Source organism: Sclerotinia sclerotiorum, genomic scaffold, assembly GCF_000146945.2.
Source record: "Sclerotinia sclerotiorum 1980 UF-70 scaffold_1 genomic scaffold, whole genome shotgun sequence".
Classification (NCBI taxonomy): domain Eukaryota; kingdom Fungi; phylum Ascomycota; class Leotiomycetes; order Helotiales; family Sclerotiniaceae; genus Sclerotinia; species Sclerotinia sclerotiorum.
Genome location: NW_001820835.1, coordinates 670606 through 697039, shown reverse-complemented (window position 1 = coordinate 697039; position 26434 = coordinate 670606). Strand labels below are relative to the sequence as shown.

Genomic DNA, 26434 nt, shown 5'->3' with positions numbered 1-26434 from the left:
TCTACACCAAAGATTGCTAGACACTTGTAAGATGTTAAGGTCATAACCGTACATGTAATTAGTTTCTGTTTTGTTAAATATAACTCTTGTTTCTACATTGAAGCATCACACTTCAATGTTCTTTGTGTACTAATTCAAACCCAAGGACAATTAAACTCTATTCAATCTCTGAAGAAACCCTCTAAAAACCACGAACCGTCAAACGCAGCTTTCCGTGCCTGTTACCCAACCACCATCCCGAGCCTGTCATACCGAGCAACGAACCTCGCAAAATCCACGATTCCGCTCCCATAGATTCGCATTTCTAGCCATAGGATGACAGGGAAGAATTTGAAGAGCAAAAAATAGCTTCATGATTCGAGATGCTGAATACTGGGTTGCTCACGTGGAGATGAGAAGATAACAATACCCTACATGGTGAATAAAGCGACCGATGATGCAATTAATATGGTCTGGCATATCTCTCGAAAAGTTTCAAGGGATTAGGGAACCTCAAGTTAAGTAAAGCTAACGGATCGGAAGCCTGGCTTAGCGATGGTTCATGCGGAATATGTGCCGCCGCGAAATTGATGATTTGCGATTGGAGTGGAAATAAAGAGTCAACCAAATTTATCAGAGGCGCAATGATATTGGCTGCGCAATTGGAAGGGGAGATTTTTGGAAAAGAAATTGGCGTAAATTTCGGTCACATGATTGGATTGGAATGATACTGATGTCTTTTCGCTTTGAGCACTACTGCAAGTAGCCATGCTGAAAGGTGGCGATCTTCAACGTTATTAGATCCAGAGCCTAGCGCAGTCGGAAATTTGTTGCTTCCAACCTCAGATCGAGAAGGAGCCAAGGTCCCATTTTCATGGGAACAGTAATGGACCCTTTGGATCTTTGGTGAGGAGAATCGAACGGCTTTGTATAGGAGTATATTCAGTAATATTACCACTGCCAGGTACTGAATTGCAAGTCTCAGTGAGTCCTGTCTTTTTCTTGTCGTGTCTGACTTGTACCCCTGCAGAGCTGGTGAATCGAATATGGTGATGGGCAGTTTGTCTTTGGGCGATACAACGTCGGGCCATGAAGCATTCATAACGGTTGTAATGCTCAGAAAACTTCTATCGGGATTTCGATTATAGAAATACTGTATTGTTTGAATTGAGGACAGTCAAACTCTTGTATGCCATCAACAACGCCAAGACAGTGGGATAACTGGTAGCCGCTCAGCATGCCATACCAAAATGCAGAAGCGGCAGCGTTTACACTTGTAGGATTCTAATATATTACACCTATATCCTCCAGGATGCGAAATTAGGTGTGCTAATCTCACATCTGAGTAAAGATCGTATTTTGTCAAAGGTGTGAATATATTTATCACTTACATAGTCTCGGCGACAACGCTAAACACCCTGAAAAGGCAGCGCATTTTGGTGCTAGAAAGATACTTCTTTCCATTTTTAGTCTCCCTTCAATATCATCGCCAGGATCTTTTATCCGCGCGATTGTCATTTCATCCGAATCCTTAATTGTTTACGACAGACGCTGAACTTCGCAGCTTGCTGAGGGCTACCGCCTGCTGGTACCCACCGAGGCGCGTAGAGTACACGAAAGAACCGCAAGGCTAAGTTATTGAGAGATTTGCTGAGCTCTATGCTCACCCATCATATCATACCATATCGTAGGACATCCCTTCCAAGCGCGGCACAAGGAAAAGTATATTTGTCTGTGTTTCTTGATGACATCCGAAACAATTGATCAAAAGTATCATCGCTCGGACCACTGTAGTCTCGAAAGCTCAAGACAATGAAGTAATTGCGACTTAGTTCAAGCTGCATCTAACGGGAGGTTATATACACATCCCGACTCAGAAACAGTTTATACATCCATCCTAAGCCGGTCGTTTTGATGGATTGCTCTGATTCTAAGCATCCTAGACTTTTAGAGCACTACTCTAATCTCGAACACCTATATTAACACCAGAAGGCAATAGACAGTGAACGATATTGCCAAAGAATAATAGATAAAGTCTTCTTTTGTATTCGATTTTGCGGGAACCTCTCCAGTAGTCCTCAGATGGATGTGAATTTCAGTTTCATTCGTATTCGACTCGATTCTGGCTACTTTAATGCATTGCGGCTACCAAATACTGATACATTGAAGCAGTAAAGTAACAGGAAATTCTCATGCTACGTTTTTATGCTGCAATGAGTATCAAATGGTGATATAAATTGTATTGCATATTGTGGTCGTGGTTGTGGTGTGGAATATTACCTGTTTGGCGGAGAGGCTGTCGCTACGGTGGCCGCGACATGCCAAGATGCTCATTTGTGTTTGTTACTTGGAAAACAAAATGGAATCCAACTCGAACATTACAAACATACAGTTATCATTCAGCATCGGCAGCTCTTTATCCGCACAAAAAGCTTTAGTGCTAATCTCAAGTACCTCTAATTGGGTCTACTAGGTATACAGATCACAACAAGTTGCTACCATACCGATGAAGTCGACGATGTCAAAAATACGAACTTTCTGCCTTGGTCGCCATAACGTCCTCATTGAAAACCGCGCGCAAGGACTATGGTTGACTAGCATAAATATGGCTGAAGGATCTCGGTATCACTATGAATATACAACAATATGATCAAGATATGCCGACTTATAGAATTGGGCACACAGAATTTGAAGCCGATACATTAACCCTTCGTCTTCTTCGGCTATGGCATTAGTCCCCAAACAGCTTGCGACGACGAAACGGCTTATCCGGCAATTGGCAAAGGTTTGCACGAACAATGTTTGGCAGATCCTATATTGATGGAATTCTACCACGGCGGGGGAGAAGACAACCATTTCCATACCATCAACAACCCATCCCAAGAAGTCTTTGGGAAGATCGAGCGGGACGAACTTATCCAATTGCTCAATACTTTTGGTCTAAAACGCACTCATATTCAATACGGAAGAAAGTTAAATCCGGTGGAGAAAATCAATGGCAGATTAAAGCTGATGGTTGATGATGGTGGTAATGATCACACAAGTGCCTTTTGGGCATTGCATGACAACTTTCAGTGATTCTACTAATGGAACGCTACCTGATACCGGTGGCCCAATGGCAAGTGAATTCATAGATACAGTATTGCTGACTTCCTCCATGAAAAATTGGATCCTCGCATCTCTCAATTCACATGCGAGTAATGCCGAAATTTTCCGAAGTTCTCGTGGAGGCATCTAATGCATATGTATGTAAGCATAAAGCCAGCCTTTTGCCCGAAGGCTCCGTCCACACTACAAAGATGGTATGACTCTTATGATTCTTCTTTTAGTGGATTTTACTTTGTTATATCATCATTGCTAAGTTCCAACAGACGGTTGGACAAAAATGGCACCCTAACAAATGCTGGTTCGAGTGTCGATGCCAAAAATAGCTTGGTTGTAAGAAGATGTAGAGCTTGATTTATATTTTTACGATGTCATCTCAACGGCTTTTTGATAGGAATACAGAGTCCTATCTCCATACCCCATCATTGCGCCATGCGCCATTTCCAGGAGAGGTGGTTTTAGCATTGGGAATGCGCTAAGCCTAGGAGCGAACCCCTGGTTTGATGGAGCATACGATTTCCCAACAATCACGATGCGTGCAATCTAATCATAGATGGAAAAAATAAAGACTCAATTGAAGTCTTCGCCTATCTCGTTAAACGATTTATCAGTGCATCACTTTTCTTCCAGATACCTTATCAGCCTCATCGGTATTTTCTCTTGACCTTAAGGACCCATTCGCAGCCCCACAAAGTGATTTGCTGTTAGTTCGGGGCAGCCCGAAGTGGAGATCACATGCTCTTCCTTGTTGGTGCTGCCATGTCACTTCTCACCGATCCGTCGCTTTCAGCCAATCATGCCAATTGAGTGTTGCATTGCTGTCTCCTCTAGGTCATGTACAACAAGTTTCCACACTCGCCTCGCTACACCCACGAGGCAGCTCTCTCCACTTTATCACACCGGTTTTAAAATTTCCATCGAAATTATGAAAATGTGCTTGAGCTATAGATCCTAATCTTTCAACTTCAAGTCTGATTGTAGTTCTTCATTACGTTCTCAATTCTTGCAGTGCTGCACTCCGCCAAGAAACATTCATTACACCGAGGCTGGCTTTCCTCGCCAAGACAGAGATACCAGAACTGTAGAAGATTTCGGGGGGGAAAATCAAGAAGGGGAAATCGCAGCGGAAGAGTTTCTATTAGGTTGGGAGCAACACTTGAGTAGCTGTGGGTGACTCATAGTGAAGGAATCGATTTAGGAACTGCAGGACAGGGCCTATCCGAGTGCTTGAACTTGCAGCTGGACTGTTTTATGATTTTGGTGATAGCAGAACACCAATATAGCAGCGCGATATTGAACACGAGTCGCACACCACATTTTTACCGGAAAATGGATACATACTGACACGGCAAGACCCCTCCAACGATTGTTTGCCAACTACTCCTAATGGATTCGGAGGAAAAGTTCACATACCCAAAACAAAATCAGGAGAGCTCAACGACGTCATTCCAGATTTGCTCGACGACATCGACAATTTGATAGAACTTAAGTACGTCACTCGTGAAAAAGAACTATGAAAAGTTATTTGAAACATTTTCTTCTGCCTCTTCAAACACCATCCCCGGGTATGAAACCTCGATCTCGGTCCGAATCCCGATCTCAATCTCATAATTCATCCGAAAAGAAACCCGAAGTTAAATCCAAGCCGAAATCTGGAATCGAGCCCCAGTTACCAAGTCAAAATAACAGGGTATCTTCAACTCGTCGCCCTCGTACCTCACGGCCAAAGATGGCTTCTGTTTCCAGATCCCGCTCAGTGATGACATCCGATGAACTCACAGCCCAGAGACTCCAAGCGCAATGGGATCGCGAGAATGATCTTCTTCGAATGCATCTACTTGAGGCTCAAAGAATGCAGGCTCAAATTGAAGAAGAGCAAGCTGCGTCTATGGCAAGACGTGCGGCCCGTATTGAGAGGGACATGGAGGAGGCTATCAGAATCGCTGCCGAGTGGGAGAATGAGGATAGACGTGCTGCCGCCCGAGAGCGAGAATTGGAAGAGCAAGAGAACTTTGCGAGGGAGTTGCTTCGAAGGGACGAAGAAAGAGCTGCTTTGCTCGAAGAGGATTTAGCTGCAGCGCAGGCCGCTCAAGCTCAATGGGAACAAGAAATCCAGGAACAGGAGGAACAAGCGAGAAGAGCGGCTGAGGATGAAGAAAGAAGAGCGACCGAGGATGAAGAGAGAAGAGCGAGAGAAGCGATGAGAAGAAGAGCGAGCGAAAATGGAGAAAGAAGAGCGAGCGAAGTGGGGAGGAGAAGAGCTGCTGCAGCTGCGGCTAGAGCCACTGAGGCAGAGTGGAAGGCCAGGATGGAGAAAGAGACAGCAGCTCGAAAGGAATCTGAAAAGAAGGTCAGGCTCGAGACAGAACGATTGCAGTTACAACAGGTTGAGGAGCAAGCCAAGTTGGTCCGAGAACAACAAGCAAAGGAAGCCGAGAAGAAAATCCAATCAGAAGCCCGGAGAAAAGAAAAGCTGCGCAATACAGGTGCCAATAAGGCAAGCGAGCCTGCGGAGAAAGAGGAAAAGGCAAAACAAGCCGATTGTGTATCCGTAAGCTCCATCAGTTCATTTAATCCTTTAGTTTTGTTACCTAATGCAGTTTTCCAACGTCTGACCCATTTTTATGTTTTCTTACACACACTCCTTGTACTTGCCAATACAGCCCTAACCCCTCGCTTTCCTCATTTTCCTTCCTTTGGTAGGTAGTACTAACACTAAGATCATGCAGTGTCTAGAGACAGGCGAAAGAGCTAACATGTGTGTCCTATCTTGCAAACACGCTTATTGCGGAGAATGTATCGCGGGTAAGTAAATTATACAATGCTCCTCGCATATACACTGACATGAACAGCTGCCTTCCGAACCGCGTTCTCATCCAAAAAGCGATTTAAATGCTGCAAATTGAATGTTCCAATCAACCCCGCTTCTCGCTGGCTCAATAAAACCTTCATCGCCTCCTACAAAATGTTAATTCTGGAACAAACTACCAAGGATCCCCGTTACTGCTCCAACAAAAATTGCGCAAAGTTTATCCCGCCCGTAAACATACATGGAACCATCGCAACTTGTCAAGCATGCAAAGTCCGTACGTGCGCACCTTGCGGTAATGCAGAGCATTCCGGTGTATGCAAAGAGGATAAGGAGGGTCAAGCGGTACAGGCTCTGGCGGATAAACAGGGCTGGAAAAGTTGTCCCAGGTGCAATTTCGTCATTGATAAGAATGAGGGTTGTTTGCATATGACTTGTAAATGTTTGTTTGAATGGTGTTGGGAATGTAAGAGAGAGTGGAGTAAATGCAATAGTACTTGCAAGAGAAGATAAGGAATGCATTGGATATATATACGTTTTCTTTTTTGGAAATTTAAATGAAGCAATAAATTTTATTCCAAGTAATTAAATCATTTCCTCATTTTTATCGCTATTGTCGCTATGTCCCTTAATTGCCAGTCATGATGGCGCTTGAGGAGTAGCAGTGCAGTGCGATTCAGATGTAGACACGATCTTTTCACTTGGATTTCCATACCTAGGTACCTACCATAAGATGCTGAATTTTAAGATCAAATATTCCCTCCTACCGATGTGGCACTCAGACTCAATTACTTTACCCATAAACCCGCTCTTCCTAGCCAGGTAGATAGATACAAGGTAGATAAGTACCTACAAAACTGCAGCAAAAGTAATCCAAATCCAAATCCACATCCACATCCACATCCAGAGTATGCGTCAGAAGAAGAGTAAACGGGAAAAAATACCTACGTAAATGAATAAATAAATACTATCTACCTACCTAGGTATGTAGGTAATATACTCGAGTATTTATATGTACAGTAGAAGTTGAGTATTTAACTTAAGCATCTTTCTTTAGGTATTGAAATTGCTAGGTTAGGTATCTACCTACCTAGGTAGGTATTGAATAATAGAAATGAATTGAAGTAGGTACCTAGGTAGGTAGATAGCTCACAAAAAGTCAAATATATAATAAACGGCTCTGAGATGTTACGAAGAAAAGCTGTTAAAAGTCCAAACCATATTTTATCAGCGGGATGACTCCTTTAAGTACCTACCTAGCAAGTTAGGATAAGAGGATTCCAGTTATTTCAAGAGTGAATAAGAATATTGCTGCAGATGGTGACGTTTATAAATCAATAACGTTCACTTCCATAAAAGCACAAAATTGATGAATATTTTAGAATTGTCTAATTATGTTTGCAGGCAAGGCCAACCAAGTTAAGCAAGTCTCAACTCCATCGCTCAATCCTCAATTCGCCGTTAACCCATCAGAATTCGATCACCACCCGCCCAATCCTTAAATCCAAGGCAGACCCACTACCAAATACAAAAAAGATATGCCGGGTCATATGAATGCGCTGGTTATGACAAAGTATACTTACTCGTGTACTTATGAGCTTCTTTGCCCCTCGTAAACGTAAACCCTCGGCTCAGTGAGTCCCGTTTGCTTTCACACCACTTCCACTCGCTCTCTTCGGACTTCTACCATTTGTCAACTCACTCAAAGCACCATCATTCCCATCATCTTCATTTCCTACTAGTAATTTGCCCATAAAACTGATGTAATCATATTGCGGCATACCCCTGTCTTGCTGTAGGTCAGGACCTTTATGCAGCGGTATGAATTGAGTCAATTTTTCAATAACCTCATCCGGCACCAAACTATGTCTCAAATCCAGCGGTCGAGAGCGTAAGGTTTGCCATCCGCAACTTCACGGAAAGATTGGAAAACTTGTTCTGCCGTGTTTTGATCTTCTGTAACGTCCACCATAAATCGGATGAATTCTTCAAACGTTACATAGTCCTTTCCGTTTGATGTATCGAGGAAATAATGGTGCATTTCTTCTTCGGAGAAGACGAGACCGAGTGAGGCCAGAGCTGCACTGAATTCCAGTTCTTGTAAACTGTTGCTAGCGTCACGATCGAAATGTCGAAAGACACTTTCGAATTCTTCAAGTTGTATTGGCGTCAGATTCGTCATGTTCCGAGCTACTACTTGATTGTCCAAAAATGCCAATTTCTTCGCAACCGAATTTTTCACAAGACTCATTTCATAACAGAGCTCATCGTAGGTGTAAGTCGTAAAGTCATTTTCCTCGATGTTCGCTTCCTCGCACTTCTTGTCTATAGCCTCAATTTGATCTAAAAATTGGTTGAGAGGTGGAAGGTTGTCGTGCAGTCGACGGACGTGAACCAACTGATCCTCCACGTCACCCTCCAATCCTGATATTGCCAGTTGCATGGTATTCAAAGTCGTTGCGAAATCGTTGGCTTTGTCGGCAAAAGATCTTCGTAAGGCATTTTTGATACTAGAAGCCATTAGCATGATTCACTTTGCACATAAATATTAACTGACTCCCTAATGGTCTCGTTTATTAGTTGACCTCTAGCCATTTCACCCTTCATCAACAACGCCCACTCTTCATCTAGGACACTCAATCTCAACTCCGGAGGCGGGTCGTAAGCTCGAAGTCGGTATGTGCTAAGCTTCGTCTTTATGTTCCCTAATAACGCAGCAAGGTCACTTTTCTCGGCTACCCACTCTCTTTTCTGGCCTCTTTTGTACGAACTAAAATGCGACGCTTGTTTCTTCGCATCCACATATGTGCCCTCGAAAGTCGCATCTTGCCAAGTAATCACTTGCTCCTTGATATTCTTCAACAGTGCTCTCATCCTCTTCTCGTAAGCACTCTGCATCTCCCAAGCTCCTTGCATGTTGTTAACAAACTTTTCCACTCTTCGGCCAGCATTTTCAACCTTCTCCATCTGCGAAAAGGCATGGAACCAATAGGCTATATAAGTCATCAAACTCCTCTCATCCGGCTTGGCCACATCGCAGACATCCTCAACATCCAAAAGCGCTGGGATACCGATCTCCTTGGTTGCAATGTCAAAAGCCAACTGCATATTGCCTCTATGATCATCCTTGTCCAAAGTATCATAATCGATTAGATCCGGTCGGTGGATATCGAGCAGTGCACAAAATGCTAATCCATCATTCCAACTGTCTGTAAAGTTTCGAACATCAACCTCTTCGTAGCAGGCTGTTTTTCTTTGGCACCAGAGCAATAAACCTTCCTTGGCAGTCATACCCTCCAAGTTGATGTCGGAGATAGTAAATCGGAGAATGAGTGTCCAGATCAAACCAAGGATGATTTTGCGGTTCCCGTCTACAACATCTTCCGCTCCGATGTTTGTCATCTGGATGCCCCTAGATTTGATGAAGTCCAGCGATAAATTTGCGTTCTCAAACCGCTGTACTCGTAGTTTAGGCTTCGCTGCATATCGGCCGAGTGATTCATTTGAAAGGCATTCGAGAAGATGGATGAGAATGACCTAATATGTTAGCACACAACAAGAGAAGCCCATGACCAAAAAACTCACTCCGTCGCTCAAATCTTTAACCAAATCCACTACCTCCAGTTTCCTGTGTGCTATCTTGGTGTTCAACCTATTTTTCTAGTAAGTATTTACTCATACTTTGCAAATATAAACCACCCAGCTTACCATTTTGTGAAGGTCTTCTGTTGCACCGTAATCCACTGCTGCTGTTCAGCGAAGGCCATTTTTCCAAGCTGATGCTCATGCAGCGGTTCGACCGCTTTCAACGCTTCCCCTGAGCCTGCGTTTGACCCTTTGGATTTATGTCTATGCTGATATCTCTTTCTTCTTTTTCCAAGCCCAAGGTTTTCGTCAGTCTTCTCGGGCTTCTCCGCAGACCTTTGTAACCGTGCTGTCTCTGAAAATTGTCTCGACCGTAGGATCTCGCGTTCTCTTTGGCTGGCAGATCTTTCGCGCCTTACTAGCCTTGGTGGTGTCGCAGGTGGGGTACTCGGAGCGTTTATCTCGAAATCAGCTGTGGAAGAAGAAATCCTTTTCTCTTGATTCTGTGTGTGACTGCGATTTTCAATTGGAGTTGGTGAAATTGCACGCGAGTGACGTGGTGTTGTGGATATGCTGGTCTCCTCATTTTTGTTTACTTCTGAATCAGGATTGGCGGCAGTTACCGAAGATGACCCCACTAAGCAACGATCGTTGCCAGGGGTTGAATTAATTTGTTCCCCTTCGCTTTCTTCATCTCCAATAACATCATCAGATTCATCACCAATTTCTGATGATGGTGGTGATGGAATTCCAATGTAATTTGTTGAATTCGAAGTTATTGTTGGCTCTCTTTCTCTCTTCCCTTCTTCTTCTTCCTCTTCCTCTTCTCCAACTTCCTCGTTGACATATTCCACTTCCATTTCAACATCTTCCTCTTTCACACCTTCGCTTTCGACCCTGACATCTAGATCCTTCACCACCAAAGTATCTTCCTCCCCCTTTACATCCTCCCCCTTTTCCATATCTCTCGCTTCCTCTTCGGCTCTCATATCCGGTCTCTCTTCCCATTTGGCATCTAGATCTTTTATCACCAAAACATCTTCCTCTCTAACATCTTCGACTTTTTCCTTCTCTGCTTCCTTTCTTGTCGCGTCCAGATCTTTTACCACAATGGTGTCCTCAATCCCAACATTTTCAACATTCTCCTCTTTCGCAACTGTGTTTGAAGTAACGTCTTTTGGCGCTTCCACCTTTGGCTCTATCCTCAAAGATTTTTTCAAGGCGGAAAACATATTGAGGACAAAACCGAATACAAGACTTACAGCTGGTTCTAGAATGAATAATTCAAGAACCTTTAAGTACCTAGAAAGCTACAACTACAATTGCATCTGTACTTAGATTCAAGGATAGGGTTATTTTTGCATGATGAAACAACAATCATTCGCGTTTCCGGTGAGGATTCCACAATCTTTTTATCAAAGCGAAATATCACTGGTTGAAGAGGCTTGGGGTTCCTGACCAGTGTATCATGTCACCCATGCCATACAATGACTTTATCATGCAAACATCAATTTCGTATTTCACCAATTTATCAATCGAATCTATTTGAAAAATCGATGGCATTATGGAGTAGATTTTATCATCACTCGAATTCCATGATTGATATTCTCTTTGCCGCTTTTTTGATTTACGAAAAAGTTTACGTACGTGGAAGCGGGATGCCCAATAATCCGGACTAGATATAAGTTTTCGATTTTTTAAAAGGTTTAAATATTTGGAGCATGATTCATCATTCTGAGAGGGCTTATTATTTCAAATAGTTTCAATGTTTGAAACGGTTAAAATATTTGGAGCATGATTCATTAGTCAACCAAATTCGTTGTTCTATCTGAATTCTTTCTTCCAGATAATTTCATCATTCTGGATGATTAGTTATTTCAAATGCTTTGAATATTTCGAACAGATTTAGCAGTTTTAAAGCCTCATAGCTGGATTGCAGTATTGACTATTGAATACCTTGTGTAGGAGATAGTATTTTTTGAATGATTCTGTTTAAAACCGACTGCATGAATTAAGAGTTTATTGGAAACATCTCCTTCACTGCCATCTCAACGCTACGACATTTCAGGTAATTTAGACCTCACACTCCTTTTAGAAACCATAGCAGATATGTCCAGATTTGCGATCTCATCCTTCCTACTTTACTATTTCATCGCGTCCGTAATCCATCGGGCGGCACAACTTGCTTTAAATCAATATCCAAAAGCGGCGTTCGAGCAACTAGATTTCACACATTTTAAACAATAAAGCGTCAGCTTTTCGCAAATTGCGGTAAAAGTACTGCATGTCTTCAAGTTCTTCCACCCAGCAGTCGTGGCGCATTTCAAGGTGTCTGAATAGCAGGCAGCTGCCGATTTTTGGCATGTCAGCATATTGGTAAAAGGTGAAATCTTGCCACACCAATTTCCTGCTGACACAGCGCATGTTGCGCCTGGCGTTGGAGATTTTGTTGGTGTTGCTGCAACCGCAGAAGTAGGTTGCTTGGCCGTAGTTGAAGCCTTTACGGAGCTTGTAGAGGTTTTTGCAGAGCTTGTGGATGACTTCACGGAACTAGGGGCAGTGCTCGTGGATCTCAAGGTGGCTCCCGGTGGCTTTTCTGTTCCGGTCGAGGAAGAAGTGGCAGTCGCGGATACAGCAGAACCTTTGACACTTGTTGTTGCCGTAGAGCCCGGCGTTGTTGGGATGGATGTAGTGTTGAGAGAGCGATACCAATTGGTCCTATCAGTGTCTCCCAGACACTCACCTACTGTGACACCCTTCCAGCCTTTGGCCTTGATTTGATCGAAATAGTAGCTGGAAAGGTTCCCTACAGATTGTTGTACAATATCGTGTTGAATAGATAAGTAGTCTACAACGGTTGTTGAAGCAAGTGCCTTTTGTACAATGTTCTTGGAGTTCTGAATTTGCGATGGTAAAGGATTCAAATAATCCTGAGTGTCCAAATCGAAATAGACTCTATGGTATCCCAGAGTCTGCATATCTGCCCAGCATCCTGACGCTTCAGTGCAATCAGAATACGGGGGTCTCATGTAGGTTGGCCATTTTCCAATGATGTTGTTAAATGCCATCTCATTCTTGACCATCTGCTGCATTCTAAGGTCGTGGGAAATGTTCGAAAGAGAATAATGACTCCAAGTATGAGATGCAACTTGATGACCCTCGGCAATCATACGTTGAATCAAAGAAGGATATGGGGCAGTGATATCGATCTCTCCTTTTCCATTGTTGTTGCCCGTGATAAAGAATGTCGCTTGGTAGCCATATGACTTCAAGATATCCAGCAGATCGGATGTGTAGTTGTATGGACCATCATCGTAGGTTAGAGCCACCACACCTGTTTGCACGCAGTCATAGATGTCATCCTTGTAGGTGATAGGCCCCATTAATGGTCTTACAGCATCGAGAGTTGATACACCGGCAGGCGTTGCATCCGAGTCGCACCTTCCATATCCAAGTAAGCAACTTCCCGGGTCAGCACAATAGTCTTGGGAGGTTCCGCAGTATCCAGAAACTTTGAGCAAATTAGTAAGAATGCTAGTGTCATCCGGCCTTGTGTACTCACCACTACAGCATTGGTTTCCTCCACAAGTTGCCCCACCAAAATTTGGACCACAGGTTCCTCCTGTGGTGGGCTCACTGGCATCTGCAGTACAAGCTCCATATTTAGACTGACACCCTACATCGCAATAATCGGTTGTGTTCCCGCAATATCCTGATCCAGAACAGCAAAGTCCTCCGGTACAGGAAAGCCCTGCATTGCTGGCTCCGCATAAGAACGAGTTACCGGATGGTTGAACTGTTGCACCTGAACAAGTACCAAATGCCGATTGGCATCCAGTCCCACAGTAGTCTATAGCAGCACAAGTTAGTACACATCATTGTGCATATTCATGATCAGAATTCGAGACATACCTGTTGTGTTACCACAATACCCATATGCCGAACAGCATCCTCCTGTGTTTGCAGTAGCATCACAAGAATAGCTCTTGTTAGATCCTGCAAATGAATCTCCACAGGTGTTGTCTGGACTTGTTATGGCTCGTTTAGAAAGAAAGGCTAGAAAGCCAGGATCTTGAGAATCTGTTCCTTCCAACGGAAACGCAAGTCCTATACCACTGAATGCTAACCCCGTGGTTATGGCTAAGATTAATGATTTCATCTCGGTTGTTAAATAATTACAAAATTGTTTCTGAAAAATGTACACGGAAGAAATGGGAGGCGACGAGAAAAATGAGGCAACTCCACGAAAGTGAATTAAATGCTGGAGATGGACGGAAAAAGAAAGAATGCCAGCTCGAAAAAGAAAGTCAGCGGTCTGATATGCCGAAATGCGGAGGAGGTGGAAAGGAAAAGGAAAAAAGGAAAGACATTGGTGAGAAGGAACATATATGTACAACATTGCCACATCACGGGTCGATATATCAGAAAATGACTCGACATGTCATAACCAAGCTATAAGAGCATACTAGACAGAAATCATCTGTTCTTTGACTGCCATTTTTCGGCGACGTTTACATCCATGAAGAGATTCGCGGAATTATCGCCAAGTTATATAGCCAAGAAGACCATGGCGTCGACCCGTCTTCTTGGAAGAGCTTGGAAAGAGTCCGTGGAACGAAACGAAAACTTCCCCTCGGAACGTTTCATAAATTTGATTCGCCCAAATATTTATGAAACATCACTTATTGGAGAACGATGATTTAAAATTTAAGGGGTATGGGCGGGAGCTTCAACTTGGTGGGGAAGTCGGTCTCTTTTTTCAGCATCACTTATTAATAGTGTTTATGCGCACTTACTCTTTTTCCTTGGGATATCATACCAACTTTGACTAAAAGAAAGGGAATCCCGACAAGCTGTTCTTAAAAACTTCGGGATCTTGTCTTCATGTACAGATGATCTAGCAAATACTCGTGCGAACAGAAAGTACAGAACTCCTTTCTAAACGAACTTGAATTTGTTGGGGGAGAATCTAATTTGATTAATGAGGTTTATTACTTTCCTTAATTTCGTTTTATTTTTAGGGATTCTCAGAAATGGGGACATTTATTATATTGAATATAGATGCAAGAATCTACATCACTTTCAATAAAAATTATCCCGTTGAGAAAGAGGTTCTGTACTTTCTAGCCACACGAGTAACACATTTTCTATAGTTTAAAGATTGTTTTTACTCAAATTGTCGCTTTGATATCTGATCAAATATTCTGCATGGCATTCATTGTCTAAGCCGGACTAGGAGAAATTTATCTGAACTTGAGTGTCAAAGCAGAGAGAACATAGTCAATTGTATTTTTCTATAATTTTAACCGTTTACCCAAGTCTAAAGGAGTGTGCCTAATCGTATTCATTACTCATCAGCCTATTAAGTCATCATCCGTCCAAATTTTCCGCCAAATTTTCCGTCAATCATCATCCATTACTACTCATCATCTCAGTTGCTATCATCCAAATCAAGTCGGAACACGCCCATAAACATCATTCTCCGTTCAATGCATTGATTGATCGAAGAACTCATGCTGTGGAGGGGTTCTTCTAAGCCTATTTTATCAATGTTAGCTTATTTCTTGATTACTCATTAGTGAGGAGAATGTTGAGGCTTACCTGGCAAGCATAATCGGTGTAGCATTGCTCTTCAGCACTTGGCGAATACAAGACGAATCTTTCAAGACGAACACAAGACAACTTAGAGCTGGATGTGCTGACGGTAGCGGAACCAACAACGGTACCGGCCTTGGCGGTGTAAGAATCTTCGCCGATGACAGCAGTCAACTTGAATGGGGTGTCGACAGTCCAAGTTCCATCCTCAAAGTCGATAGAACCGGTAGGGTTGAAGATAGCTGTCTTGGTAGGTGTTTGACCGGCAAGAGACAAAGACTTCTCTGGGTAGTAGTCAGCCTCGGCGTAGGCAGCGAAGCTCTTGTTGTTGAAGCAGTTGACGAGGTAGTAGATTTGAGTCGAGCTTGAGGCGCTGGCTTCCATGGCTGCTGGAGCGGCAGTTGGAGCGGCCGAAGTGAGAGCAGAGAGGAAGAGGAGGGGGATAGAAGCAATCATGGAGAAATGCATTTTGATGGTTTAGAGGTCTCGGAGAGTGAGAAAGTTAAGAAGGTTTGATAAGTTGTTGGAGGAGGTGTTTGAGGTGAGTGAAGTGTGTGAAGAGTTGTTGCAGATTGTGTGTGAGTGAAGTTGTTGTGATTGATAGAGAATATTTGTCGATGAAGGCTTCCCTTTATATACTTTCTCATCTCAATAACATCGTCCCATGTACGAAATGCTTTTCTCGAGTGGCTTTTCCTATCGACCGTTGTCTGTACGCAAACACACCCATGCGTGACGATCGTGGGACATCATCCATGGGAGCCACTTCATCCTCGCCAGCCACTTCACATAATACGACCGACTTGCGGCATTTGCATCAATGTTTACAGGGCTCAATATCACTCGGCGCCAACAGTGCCCAACATGTTGTTTTCGTCTTGAATACCCACACAAACAGTCATGACGATGGCGGTGATAACGATATTTCCCAGTGCTCAAAACCCATGTTTGTTAGGCAATATCAATACCGGCTTTCGTCTATCCCATGTAAAGTAAACGGGCTAGTTTTATGACCTGCAGTCAGGAAGTAAGACTTTTCCATCCAGATTTTCACACGGATTCCGGCCCATACCGGCACTAATACCTCATTAGATAGATCTTATTAGACCCAGGGTCTCTACCCCACAAGCTTGCAATCGGGCTCTAATTGTAGGCTGAATCTGCCCCTTTCACTTGACCCACCCCATCACATATTGCAGGAACAATAGATCTCTTTAATCCTTTATTATAATTTTGTATATTTTCCATTAATTTTGACAAAGTCATAATAAATTAGTACTAAAATCGATATTTTCTAATTTATATTAGAATTTAAAATTTAAAAACCTGTTTGAGTCGTAATAAATCTTGAAGAAAATTACTTAACTTTTAGATGATATTTAGAAAAATTTTTAATAGAATAACAATATTTTTCAAAAAATTGTAATAACTGACTGATCAAGAGAGCTTATTATTTCTTTTGCTAGTGCTAAAAGAAAATTTGGAATAGGTGGGAACAGAGCAAAGACGAAGATGCGAGTCTTAGGTTACCGATTACACCTGAATCGAGATTCTTTCTCTGATGATCCTGACTGAGCAAGGGTAGCCTACCTAAACGAGGGCCCACTAGACAAGCTTGCGGGTCTGCAAGTCGATCGTAACGGCGAAGCAGGCCACTTTGGTACAACTGTTCAAGACAGATCCTCCGAAGCCGATCTGCTGGCTGGGAAGATGAACAGGGGTGGTAGATCGGAATGAGAAAATCTCTGCTAACGCCGATTAGACCCCTACCGGTACTTCCAAGACTGCCTTTCTTTGAGGCGGTCAATAACGCCACATCATGGATCATCTATGTAGGGAAATTTAGAAAGATTTTTTAATGCTCATTACTGATCTCCCATACACTTCAGTACCGAGGTCTGCGATTTGCATCTTGCCAATATGCTAAAGAAAAATTTGTGAGATTAGATTACCTGCCTACTAAGGCATAGTATTTGACACAAATTTACAATATATTCATTATCTCATCTTTTTACAAACTTCAGGTAGGGCTAGAGCGGGAATGTCAAGTTTTAGGGCGAATTAGAAGCCTTGGCACTTTTTGAGCCTCTCGTCTGAGAATAGAAACTATTTCACTGAAGATCAGATATCCGGATCATATCTTATCCAGCTCACGAATGAAAGACATTCCGGAAAGGCACCGAGACTTAACATCATGAGCTTGATTTTCTGAATCACTTTTCAGGCAGCCTAACTAGATTCTGTGGGAATAACAACACGATATTTCAAGATTTGAAAACACAGATTTCCTTCCTCGGCAATCAACTTAGTGGGGTCCCTGAAAGCAAGAGGGAAGATCCCGAAGACCCACAACGATGATCCTCGATTTGCACAGTGGAATGAGTCCATCATTTTTCACTATGCAAAGGAGGAACACGTGAATTGGGACGTGCCCTATAGGCATGCTATTATTTTAGGTATGAAAAATTAAGTTCATTATTGAAGCGAATGTGGGAATAGCCTCAAAATTAAAGTTACGTACATTCAAAACCTTGTTCCTGAACCTTATTTTATCATATCCTTATCATTTTCAAGATATACCCACTAAGCTCATAATGAACCTCTTCAAAGTTCAGGCTTCAAACCCTATAAGGCCTAGAGATAAAAGATAATTCAATGGAAAGAGGTGTGAAAGCATCTTTTTGATGTTTTTATCTCCCGTTCCGACAGAATCGTTCCACTGGTTTTTACAGATTCCGTCCGTTTAAGTTTAAGTTTAAGTTTAAGTATCATAAAATAATCCGTTGGATCGGATTCGAAATATTATTTCAAAATCCGATCTTTTTCAATCGAACGATTTGTCGGAGAAAGGAGGAATCACTTCGGCGGAAGAGCGGATTGCTTGACGCTTATGCTGTGCTACTCGTGCGTGTGGCTGTGTGAGGCTCTTTCCTATATAGGTTTAGAAAAGGGGAGAAAGATGAAGTGGATTGACCAATAAAATGAATACTTTTTATATAGTCCACTTTTTAACGAAAATTTTGCACAAAATAACAACGGAATCCCGATAAAATACTCGCTTATGCTCGCTTCACTTTGTGGATTTTGCTGCACTGGACAAAGATTTACAACACATATGCTTTTTCAGAACCTAGAGGATTCTTCCCTCGCAATTTTTAAGCTTTTCTCAGAAAGAGCCTTATGCTTTTTAAGCCGCACAGTTAACTTGTCGCAGTCTTGCCGAGAACCGAAAATCCTGTATTTTCACATGCTGAATGCCGACTGCTGGGCCAGTATGTATGTATGGGATACCTACTAGTTCCAGAGCATCCATGGATGGCTGGAATGGAGTTGAATGCTACATTGCATTCCTCCGGGCATATTCAAAAAAAATCATCCAGGCCTTGCACCGCCCAGGCTAAATAGTATGAAGGTCATAAACCTCAAGTCTAGATCTCACTTCTTTACGAGGTCGTTACATATGTTCAAGCTAGTTTCCGGACAGTTTAATTCGTGGAATTTGATTTCGAAGAGGGCATGTCAAAAAAAAGAGAAAGAGAACAACTTTTTTCCGGCGTCATGATATGCAAGTGGATACCATGCCGCAACTACATCTCTTCTGTAAAGAATTGCATATCTCAAACCATATCCATCTTTTCATCTTTGTTGGCAGTTTTAGAATCGATACGTCGATATAATATCGTATCATTTTGACGGACCAGCCTCGGGAAATTCCATTTTCATCTCCCCCTCGTGCTGATCTTGTATTATTGTTTTTTTGCTCTTTCAGCTTATAGTTTCCTTTATCATGTATTTCTATGTTGCCTTAAGATTCTATCACATTGGATGGAGTGTACCACCACCAGTCTTCGCCTCTTGAAGGCGCTCTTTTCGATGCCAACAACATTCCCTATAAAATCAGGTATCTCCAAGAGACGAAAAGCAATGCTAAAGCTTGTGCTTGGGATGGAGTTGTAAGATTTTTCAATCATAGCCACCACGTCCCGTTGCGGAAAAGACGTTGAGCTGTTCATGCCAGCTGCCAGCCCACATTCTACAATGCAACATGCAGAAACGGCAATACCATCGTCTAGCTCGTGTCTTATACCCGATTTGTTGCTAGAATCCAATTCGTATCTTTAGATTCGGCAACGAAACTGCCCTGCATGTAAGCAGATGTTAGTTGTAGTTAGTTTGTATGCTCCATCACACTAGTAGAGCGGCAGAACCATTACATTGGGAAAGAGCCAAAGAATAAGCAACGAGTCTTGAATAGTGCTACGACGGTAGACAAGCAAGACAGGAAGATGTGGTTTATCGAGTATGCTTGAAGAACGGGACCACAGTAAAACTTGTTTATTCTGCAAAAGTCGACCAATCGGATCCGGTACAACGGTACCAATAAAAAGGTATGCATAAAACTTTGTTCAATGTTGTATAGTTTTTATACTCTAATTTTAACCCTGGACTTCGGATTTCTCCATTGCTTTCCCCCGAAACATACTACGTGATGGCTCCGCATTGAGAAGGTTTTCCCAAGTATCCGGAATAATTAACTGCCGTGAAAACAGGTTTTACTGTATAGTAGGGAGCGTGTAAGATCCTCAAATCCTCCAATGTAGTGTCTTTGCGGTTTTATAACATGCTAGTTTTGAAAACTACTACCCCCGAAGAGTATAAACCTCATTATCCTAAGGCTCTACGGAGTAGTCGCTGAAAAGCTTGCAACTCCCGGTTCTAGCTAAGTTTATACGAACAACTCCAAGACTTGCTAACCATAATAGACAGTAGCTCCTTCCACAATTAGTAAGAATAGCCTAAACCACGACCGAGTAGCATTCGAGTATGATCATGAGGCTGGCGCAGAGTGAGATACTGATTGTGGTGCCATGCAACTTCACAATATTGGTAGCTAGAACACGCGGGTGAAGTTGATAGGTTTACCAAGCTTATAAATCCAAAACATCATCCTAAATCTCTTCGCATTGTTCTCATGTAAAAGTTCATGTCACCGTGAAAAGCTCTTGAGTCTAGCAGAGTTGATAGCTGAACATTTCCCTAAGACTTGCGGACAGTTTTGTAAGGTATAGAGTGTTTAAGTTGATTAGTATATGTTTACCGGTCAAGAAAAAGCTTTAATATTTCACAGTTGGAAGAATTGGTTCCCAGCTACAACATCTACACACGGCACATGGATGAGTTACGCCAAAGTTTAAGAATATTTGAAAATTTGATATGATTCTATTAATAAAGCTGTCATGAACCATTAACTATTACATATTAATTGTTGAAATTTCAACATGCCAAAACATATTGCAACGTGGAAAAAACAAAAATATCAATAAAAACAACAAAAGAAACAACATCAAAAACAAAACTTAAACAAACATTCGCCAGACTGGCTGGTATCTTGTTACTCCATATACTCCTTCGCATACCATAGTGATCGTAATCTGGGTTAGAGCGCTGGAGGAAACAAGATAACCATAAAAAAAACCCCAGGGTATCCACCGAGAAGCATAACTCCAACCACCCCTACCACCAAAGACTCCCCAAACTCCAGCTCCTCAGACATTCACTCCTTGTCATCGTGGTAAACCACAATGACATTAGGGAGAATGCCTTAAGAGAAGCTGGTGTCTGGTGCGCCAAAGAATTCATCCCAGTTCGCCAATGCTACAAAAGCACTGGTCGAAGCGGGGTCGGGATTGGCGGGGTGAAAGGGAGGCTGGTCGAAAGGAGGCGGGTTGAGTGGAGCCGCTGCGTAAGGACCCTGAACTTGAACCTGAGGGACCCGATCGTAACGGTCCTCATGTTGAGGAGACGGAACGTCAGGAACCGGGATGTTAGGAACCGGGCCAAACGCAGCGGGGGCGGGCGGAACAAGGGCGGGCGGAACAAGGGCGGGCGGAACAAGGGCGGGCGGAACAAGGGCGGGCGGAACAGGGGCTAAAAGAAGCTGTGGGTTTGCTCCAGCCTTCCTTTTTGCTGGACCCCCCTCACTTCCTCTGTCAACTTCTCGTCCTCGCTTCCTCAATACTGATGAACGTAAATTACAGCCATTACAGCTATCAACCAGCTTCATGACAAACTGCTTTGGAAGCCCAGTCCTTGTTCCCCCGCCGATATGATTCCATAGGTAGTGTCTCTCCCTCTATGTCGCGCGTCTTTTTCCCTTGGAATATGGCATTCGATGAACAGGGCGAAACACTCCTCGAATGGAGTCAGCTCCTCCCAACTTTCTCCGCACTTCACCGAGACGCTTTGACCGTCAACACGGTAGTTGTTGCGTACCCTGTGTTTCCACGTGGGTGCTGGTCCAGGAAAGCTTTCTGGCTTTTCTATAGAAGCGTTAGGATTGCTGTCCAGCTTCCTTCTGTCATCGATGATTCTTTGGATTCGTGCCCTCGAAGGAATAAAGGCATCCGGGTCAGAACAGTTCTTGTTTCCCACATAAGCGGCGACACATTCATTCTTGAATGCTTGAAGCTCAAGTTGCGATTTCGTTGGGTTCCAGAACTTGATTCCATTGAGGAATACACGAAAGTTTTGCTCTCGAGTAAGGATATCTTCTTGGGTGTATTCTTTACCCATCTATTTCTTGTTAGCCAGTGTCCAAGTAAGGTTTGTATATTGAAAAAGAAAACCCCCAGATATCTAGAAATCGAAGGGAAGTTCAAAAATGAAGGGAAATGTTTCGTTTGGATTTAAACATTCAATTATATGACAGCAAGCATGATGCAATAGAACTGGTGTGTCGACATGAGGCCAACACAATAAAAGCACAGATAGGTTTATTTCACCCTTGATACATAAATTCCTTCATCCCACAACGAGTATACCCTTTAACAACTTAATTGCTCTCATCCTCAGGAGTTGTTCGTCCAATGACATGAAGCCTTAATATAAAAGCCTGAAGCATAAGGCACAAATAATAGATACACAAACCCAACTCGTGTAATGTGGACGACCCCCCTGAAGCACAAGTTGAACTACCTATCTACATTATATAAAGCTAACACAACATCTCAACAATGATACAAAGTGCCAAGCGAGTTTAAGAAGTAAATTAATTATGATCAGATGACTTTACAGAAACGTTTAAAGTCATGTCTAATTAGCACTAAGAAAGTAGACTAAAACCTAGGGCAAACGTCTGAAGGTCACGTGTTACTATGTGAACGCTAAGGATTTTAGTGATGAAGTATGTGATTCATGACGTTGTTGAGATATTCTCAAATAATCCCTCAAGTGGAGAATTTCCCAAAGAACTTTTTCTGGCCTTGCAAATGATCAAACGGGGTCAATCAAGTAAGGCAAGCTAAGTATTGAGCAACTCGATCTCAAAAAGCAATCTAAGCCAATCAAAGCAATCAAAGCGATGCAAGCTCAGTGCGTGGAATCAATAAAGCAATTGAGATGTATCCAAACTATAATGTGTACGTTATGTGAAGTAAATGGAGTGAATGTGCGTAGACTTGGAAGGAGCGAAGCGAGGAGTATATGTCTTACCCTTACAAATTATTAAAAAGTTTTTTTTCGGATCGGTAAGAGGAAAAAAATTGTCGTATTGTGCTGAAGGGAAGTGTTCAGCAAATGTCGTGGATAAGTCGGATTGGCGGGGCAAGAGGGTTGGTGGAATGGGTGAAGTCGGGGATGGCGAGTTGGGAGAGAGGAAAGAAGGGGTTCGTTTTTAATATGATTTTGTGCAAGGTAGGTTGTACGTATTCTGAAATTGAAGTTATGAATTCGTAGAGATAGTGGAAAAAAAGTAAAATCTTTGATTCACGGTTATTCAGAATTTTGTGTACGAAAAGAGAAGGAATTTGGACTCACTGGGGAGTCCTTTCGTAGTATATGTGCGTGAAGACAATAAGGTTCACGCCATCAAATATACTACAAAAGACAGGTACTGACAAATTCTACGCACTGATCTTGAATAAGATTAAGTAGGTTATTCCTTTCCTCCAATTGGCACATAAGGAAGTGTATTGATGTAACAAGATACTGGCTTGTTTCCAAGCAAGATCCGACGCCGTGGAATAGAACACATCAAGGAAATCTCACCTGATTCGGCTACATTACGGATTCAGTATCGATATGTAGCACGCCTCATTGTTGGATTAATCATCACGATAAGCGGGTGATGGTAAAGAGTGCGAGTCGTGTCTATCTAAGAGCCTTTACTTTTTCGACAGTCTTCCATGCTGAAACCGGTCGGCGGTAGCACCTAAAGGCTTCCACAGTAGCCTCGAACAATCTCCCATCAGTGGTACCTGCGATGCCGCACCGTATCAACGAACCACGATCAAGATTTATGAGGAGATATGACATGCAGCACAACATATCCTGCTTGTCAATGGAACGACTTGGCTAAAGGATACTTATAGATAGCGCAACAGTCGATGTACGAAAAGCAATGCAGCATGCGGCATACTATGACGATACTTTGAATATGTGCCATGTTTAACTTGATGATGAAGCTAACGCGCCACCCTTGAATCATGATCACAACAATAACATATGAGTAAAACGAGTTAGACGAAATGTTAAGACAATTAGTTGTACAGCTAGGATCAAGGAATACCTGCGAAGTATGATTACAAAAAGAACAATACAAATGGTGTCCTGCATATTACCACAATTAACCGAATAGCGAAGCCGACGCCTTTGCTTACGATCCTAAGAAAAGGAATCGACATAGATGAAATATCGCGACAATAGCCGGATAACGAGACACAGGCAACCTACAATGAGTAATACTTGATGGTTATAAGATTATATTTGGGCACAGCATACGGCACTCAACTGCACACAAATTATTTGCATAACAACTCGTTGAAACATAGATATCAATACACTTGAGACGGGTGTCGGGGTCCTCTGTGATCACAAACATACATAGCCACGGAGAGCGTATACAAAGTAGCAGTATAGACGAGTGCGGTATAATAGAAGGATCCTATCTGCCAATAGATCTCAATTGAAAAATAGATCACAAATCTACAAAAGAGGTTTCGTCGAGGCTGTAAATTATGGTAAGGAGTTCATTCACGATCACAGCTACCAAAAATACAGCGTGCGACCGAGGTGACTCACCATTCGCAACACTGACGACTTGCTTTTTCCCAGGCTTGGACGAAATCGACAGATTTGCAGTATTCATGGAATAGGTCTATTAACTACCAAATAGCTTGCACTTAACCACAATGAAGAATTTCAATAACTTCGATTGCTAGAACCCAGAGTCGATAAGGACTTCCGGTCAGTAGCATCGACTGGAGAAACAATTCTTATCCGTCTGGACTCAGAAAATTATAATTTACTACTTATTCTACAACAAGACGAATTTCAAAATCTAATCAATAATCATAACATATATTCAAGTCAAGTATCATCTAGAAAGTGAAATTTGGCACAGCACCGCAATCCTGTGGAAATTATTCGGATTAACAGTGATATTACTACAATTACCAGCTCCAACAAGCCAAGTCTCTGGAAGTTGAGTTCATGTAACATGTAACATGCCCAATCTAACTCCCATCATGCTTCTAGGAATAAATAGAACATACACATAATATACAGACATAGCTTCTCTAACAGCAATTCACAATACGCCCCTGAAAGAAATGACCAAACCCGGAAACCATATATCCAACAAGGAAAAGCTCAAACTACTCCAGTTAAGCTCTAATCACCTATACATATCTCTCAGCTCCACAGCAATCGTCACTTCGAAAGATACACATATACATGATAAGTAAAGCTGGGCTCTCGCGAAAAACTTGCGAGCGCAATATATAGCTTAGTACTAAAGGTGTGGAGGAGTGGAGGAGTGGGGAAACCTAATCTTTTGAATATGATGGTGTTCTAGATTGTGGGGAAGCGCGTCATTTCCGAGGATGAGCGGAAGGAAAGAAGGAAAGAAAGAAGGTGTGTGAATAGAATTCGAGAGAGCTTAAATATGTTACAGGACATGGTGCAATATTTTCATTTCGAAATGAACTATTTTGATTCCGAAATAGGCTAGCTAATTTGCCAATGCTCTGATTCATTGCGCCAAGAAGCTTAATTTTCAAATGAGCTAACTTAGCTCATTGCCCAATATATCCTATTCAGGTAAAAATGGACTCTTCGTAGATAAACTCCAAAACTAGAGTATTAGATTTATAAATGAATACTTTTGTTTTTTCCAATTTCGATATTTGATATCGACTAACTAATTTCACAATCTAACGAGATTATATCTACAAATAAACTAGAACTAAAGCTAAACCGATTCCGGTAATCCTTGTATTATGCAAATATTCCTCTATAAGAACTAGTACTAAGAAATCTTTTTTATTCTTAGGGTGGGAAAATGAGATGGATAGTGCCGGATTTTGAGTGGGGTGTTGGTGGTGTTAATGGGTTTTAGCTAGAATCTGGATGAGCTACCAGGACCGAATAGAATAAAAAAGATTCCTCACTACACGCTTTGTGTGTGAAGCATAGCCACCTAGTAAATAGCAAATGATTTGTGTTGATTGAGTTCTTATGTAGAGGTGTAGAGATAGATAGATAGATAGATGTATGTATATGGAATGGAAGGAGCGATAGAGAAACAGAAATAGAAGCACATAGAAAGAACGGAATATGTATATTATTACTAGTAAATAAAACGGCGTGGAAGGAGCGATAGAGAAATAGAACTAGAAGCATGTAGAAAGAACGGAATATCTATGCTAGTACTAGGACATAAAACGGTATGGAAGGAGTGATAGAGATAGAGATAGAAACACGTAGAAAAAAAAGAACATCTATACTAGTACTTGTACCTAAAGCGTTAGTATATATAAAGATATAAAGATATAAAATCGAAACCACTTATGGTATGTAAAGATTCCGTATGGCTGACCCAGATGATAGGAGTTTTGTTATCAATACCGATGTTCCTCACTCTACCCTATTCCATACATCCACCCACCCTCTTCAAAGCACCAGATACTTCCAAGCCGATTCGGTTTGTCAGGGTAAATCTGGGGTGCATGGTCATGATGCATGGTGCATGGAGCATGGAGCACATCAACGGACGTGCATGAATTAAACCTGTACTTTTACAGTACAAGGCTTGATAGCTGCAGTAATAGTCAGCTTCTCGGACGGCCGACTACTTCGTAGTAGTCGGGGAAAGCGAATGTCCTTAGAAAGTGGATGGGACGATTCGCTTCCCCGACGACGAAGTAGTCGGCGTGCCAAGTAGCTGAATTTTATAGTATGCTCTGTGTGACTCAGAGTAAAGAGCCCGTCATGCATTTTGTAGAGTATAAACTTATGAGATGGAGCATGTCAATGGCGGACCAAAATGTTTTCATTCCATCAACCATAATTTATTAGAAGTGA

General features: G+C 42.2%; 9 protein-coding genes across 9 annotated transcripts; 4 read left to right on the top strand and 5 right to left on the bottom strand.

Annotated features, from left to right (window-relative positions):
- Positions 1-1121: 1121 nt before the first annotated feature.
- On the bottom strand, positions 1122-1414 carry SS1G_00269 (predicted protein; the record flags this gene model as incomplete). The annotated part of the gene is made up of 2 exons (XM_001598133.1): positions 1122-1200; positions 1371-1414. The coding sequence occupies 2 exons, from the start codon at positions 1412-1414 to the stop codon at positions 1122-1124; spliced, it is 123 nt and encodes a 40-aa protein (XP_001598183.1).
- Positions 1415-2799: 1385 nt separating this feature from the next.
- On the top strand, positions 2800-3057 carry SS1G_00268 (predicted protein; the record flags this gene model as incomplete). The annotated part of the gene is made up of 1 exon (XM_001598132.1): positions 2800-3057. The coding sequence occupies one exon, from the start codon at positions 2800-2802 to the stop codon at positions 3055-3057; it is 258 nt and encodes an 85-aa protein (XP_001598182.1).
- A 1756-nt stretch (positions 3058-4813) lies between these two features.
- On the top strand, positions 4814-6406 carry SS1G_00267 (hypothetical protein; the record flags this gene model as incomplete). The annotated part of the gene is made up of 3 exons (XM_001598131.1): positions 4814-5635; positions 5814-5889; positions 5937-6406. The coding sequence occupies 3 exons, from the start codon at positions 4814-4816 to the stop codon at positions 6404-6406; spliced, it is 1368 nt and encodes a 455-aa protein (XP_001598181.1).
- Positions 6407-7763: 1357 nt separating this feature from the next.
- On the bottom strand, positions 7764-10710 carry SS1G_00266 (hypothetical protein; the record flags this gene model as incomplete). Its single annotated transcript, XM_001598130.1, has 4 exons — positions 7764-8403; positions 8451-9430; positions 9479-9545; positions 9602-10710. 4 exons carry the CDS (start codon positions 10708-10710, stop codon positions 7764-7766), a joined length of 2796 nt encoding a protein of 931 aa, XP_001598180.1.
- A 960-nt stretch (positions 10711-11670) lies between these two features.
- On the bottom strand, positions 11671-13637 carry SS1G_00265 (hypothetical protein; the record flags this gene model as incomplete). The annotated part of the gene is made up of 3 exons (XM_001598129.1): positions 11671-12989; positions 13041-13328; positions 13391-13637. The coding sequence occupies 3 exons, from the start codon at positions 13635-13637 to the stop codon at positions 11671-11673; spliced, it is 1854 nt and encodes a 617-aa protein (XP_001598179.1).
- Positions 13638-13997: 360 nt separating this feature from the next.
- On the top strand, positions 13998-14177 carry SS1G_00264 (predicted protein; the record flags this gene model as incomplete). The annotated part of the gene is made up of 1 exon (XM_001598128.1): positions 13998-14177. The coding sequence occupies one exon, from the start codon at positions 13998-14000 to the stop codon at positions 14175-14177; it is 180 nt and encodes a 59-aa protein (XP_001598178.1).
- An 833-nt stretch (positions 14178-15010) lies between these two features.
- SS1G_00263 (predicted protein) lies at positions 15011-15541 on the bottom strand (the record flags this gene model as incomplete). Its single annotated transcript, XM_001598127.1, has 2 exons — positions 15011-15016; positions 15080-15541. The coding sequence occupies 2 exons, from the start codon at positions 15539-15541 to the stop codon at positions 15011-15013; spliced, it is 468 nt and encodes a 155-aa protein (XP_001598177.1).
- Positions 15542-20675: 5134 nt separating this feature from the next.
- On the bottom strand, positions 20676-21946 carry SS1G_00262 (predicted protein; the record flags this gene model as incomplete). Its single annotated transcript, XM_001598126.1, has 3 exons — positions 20676-21040; positions 21145-21646; positions 21884-21946. The coding sequence occupies 3 exons, from the start codon at positions 21944-21946 to the stop codon at positions 20676-20678; spliced, it is 930 nt and encodes a 309-aa protein (XP_001598176.1).
- Positions 21947-22487: 541 nt separating this feature from the next.
- SS1G_00261 (predicted protein) lies at positions 22488-22749 on the top strand (the record flags this gene model as incomplete). Its single annotated transcript, XM_001598125.1, has 2 exons — positions 22488-22491; positions 22646-22749. The coding sequence occupies 2 exons, from the start codon at positions 22488-22490 to the stop codon at positions 22747-22749; spliced, it is 108 nt and encodes a 35-aa protein (XP_001598175.1).
- Between the last annotated feature and the right edge of the window lie 3685 nt (positions 22750-26434).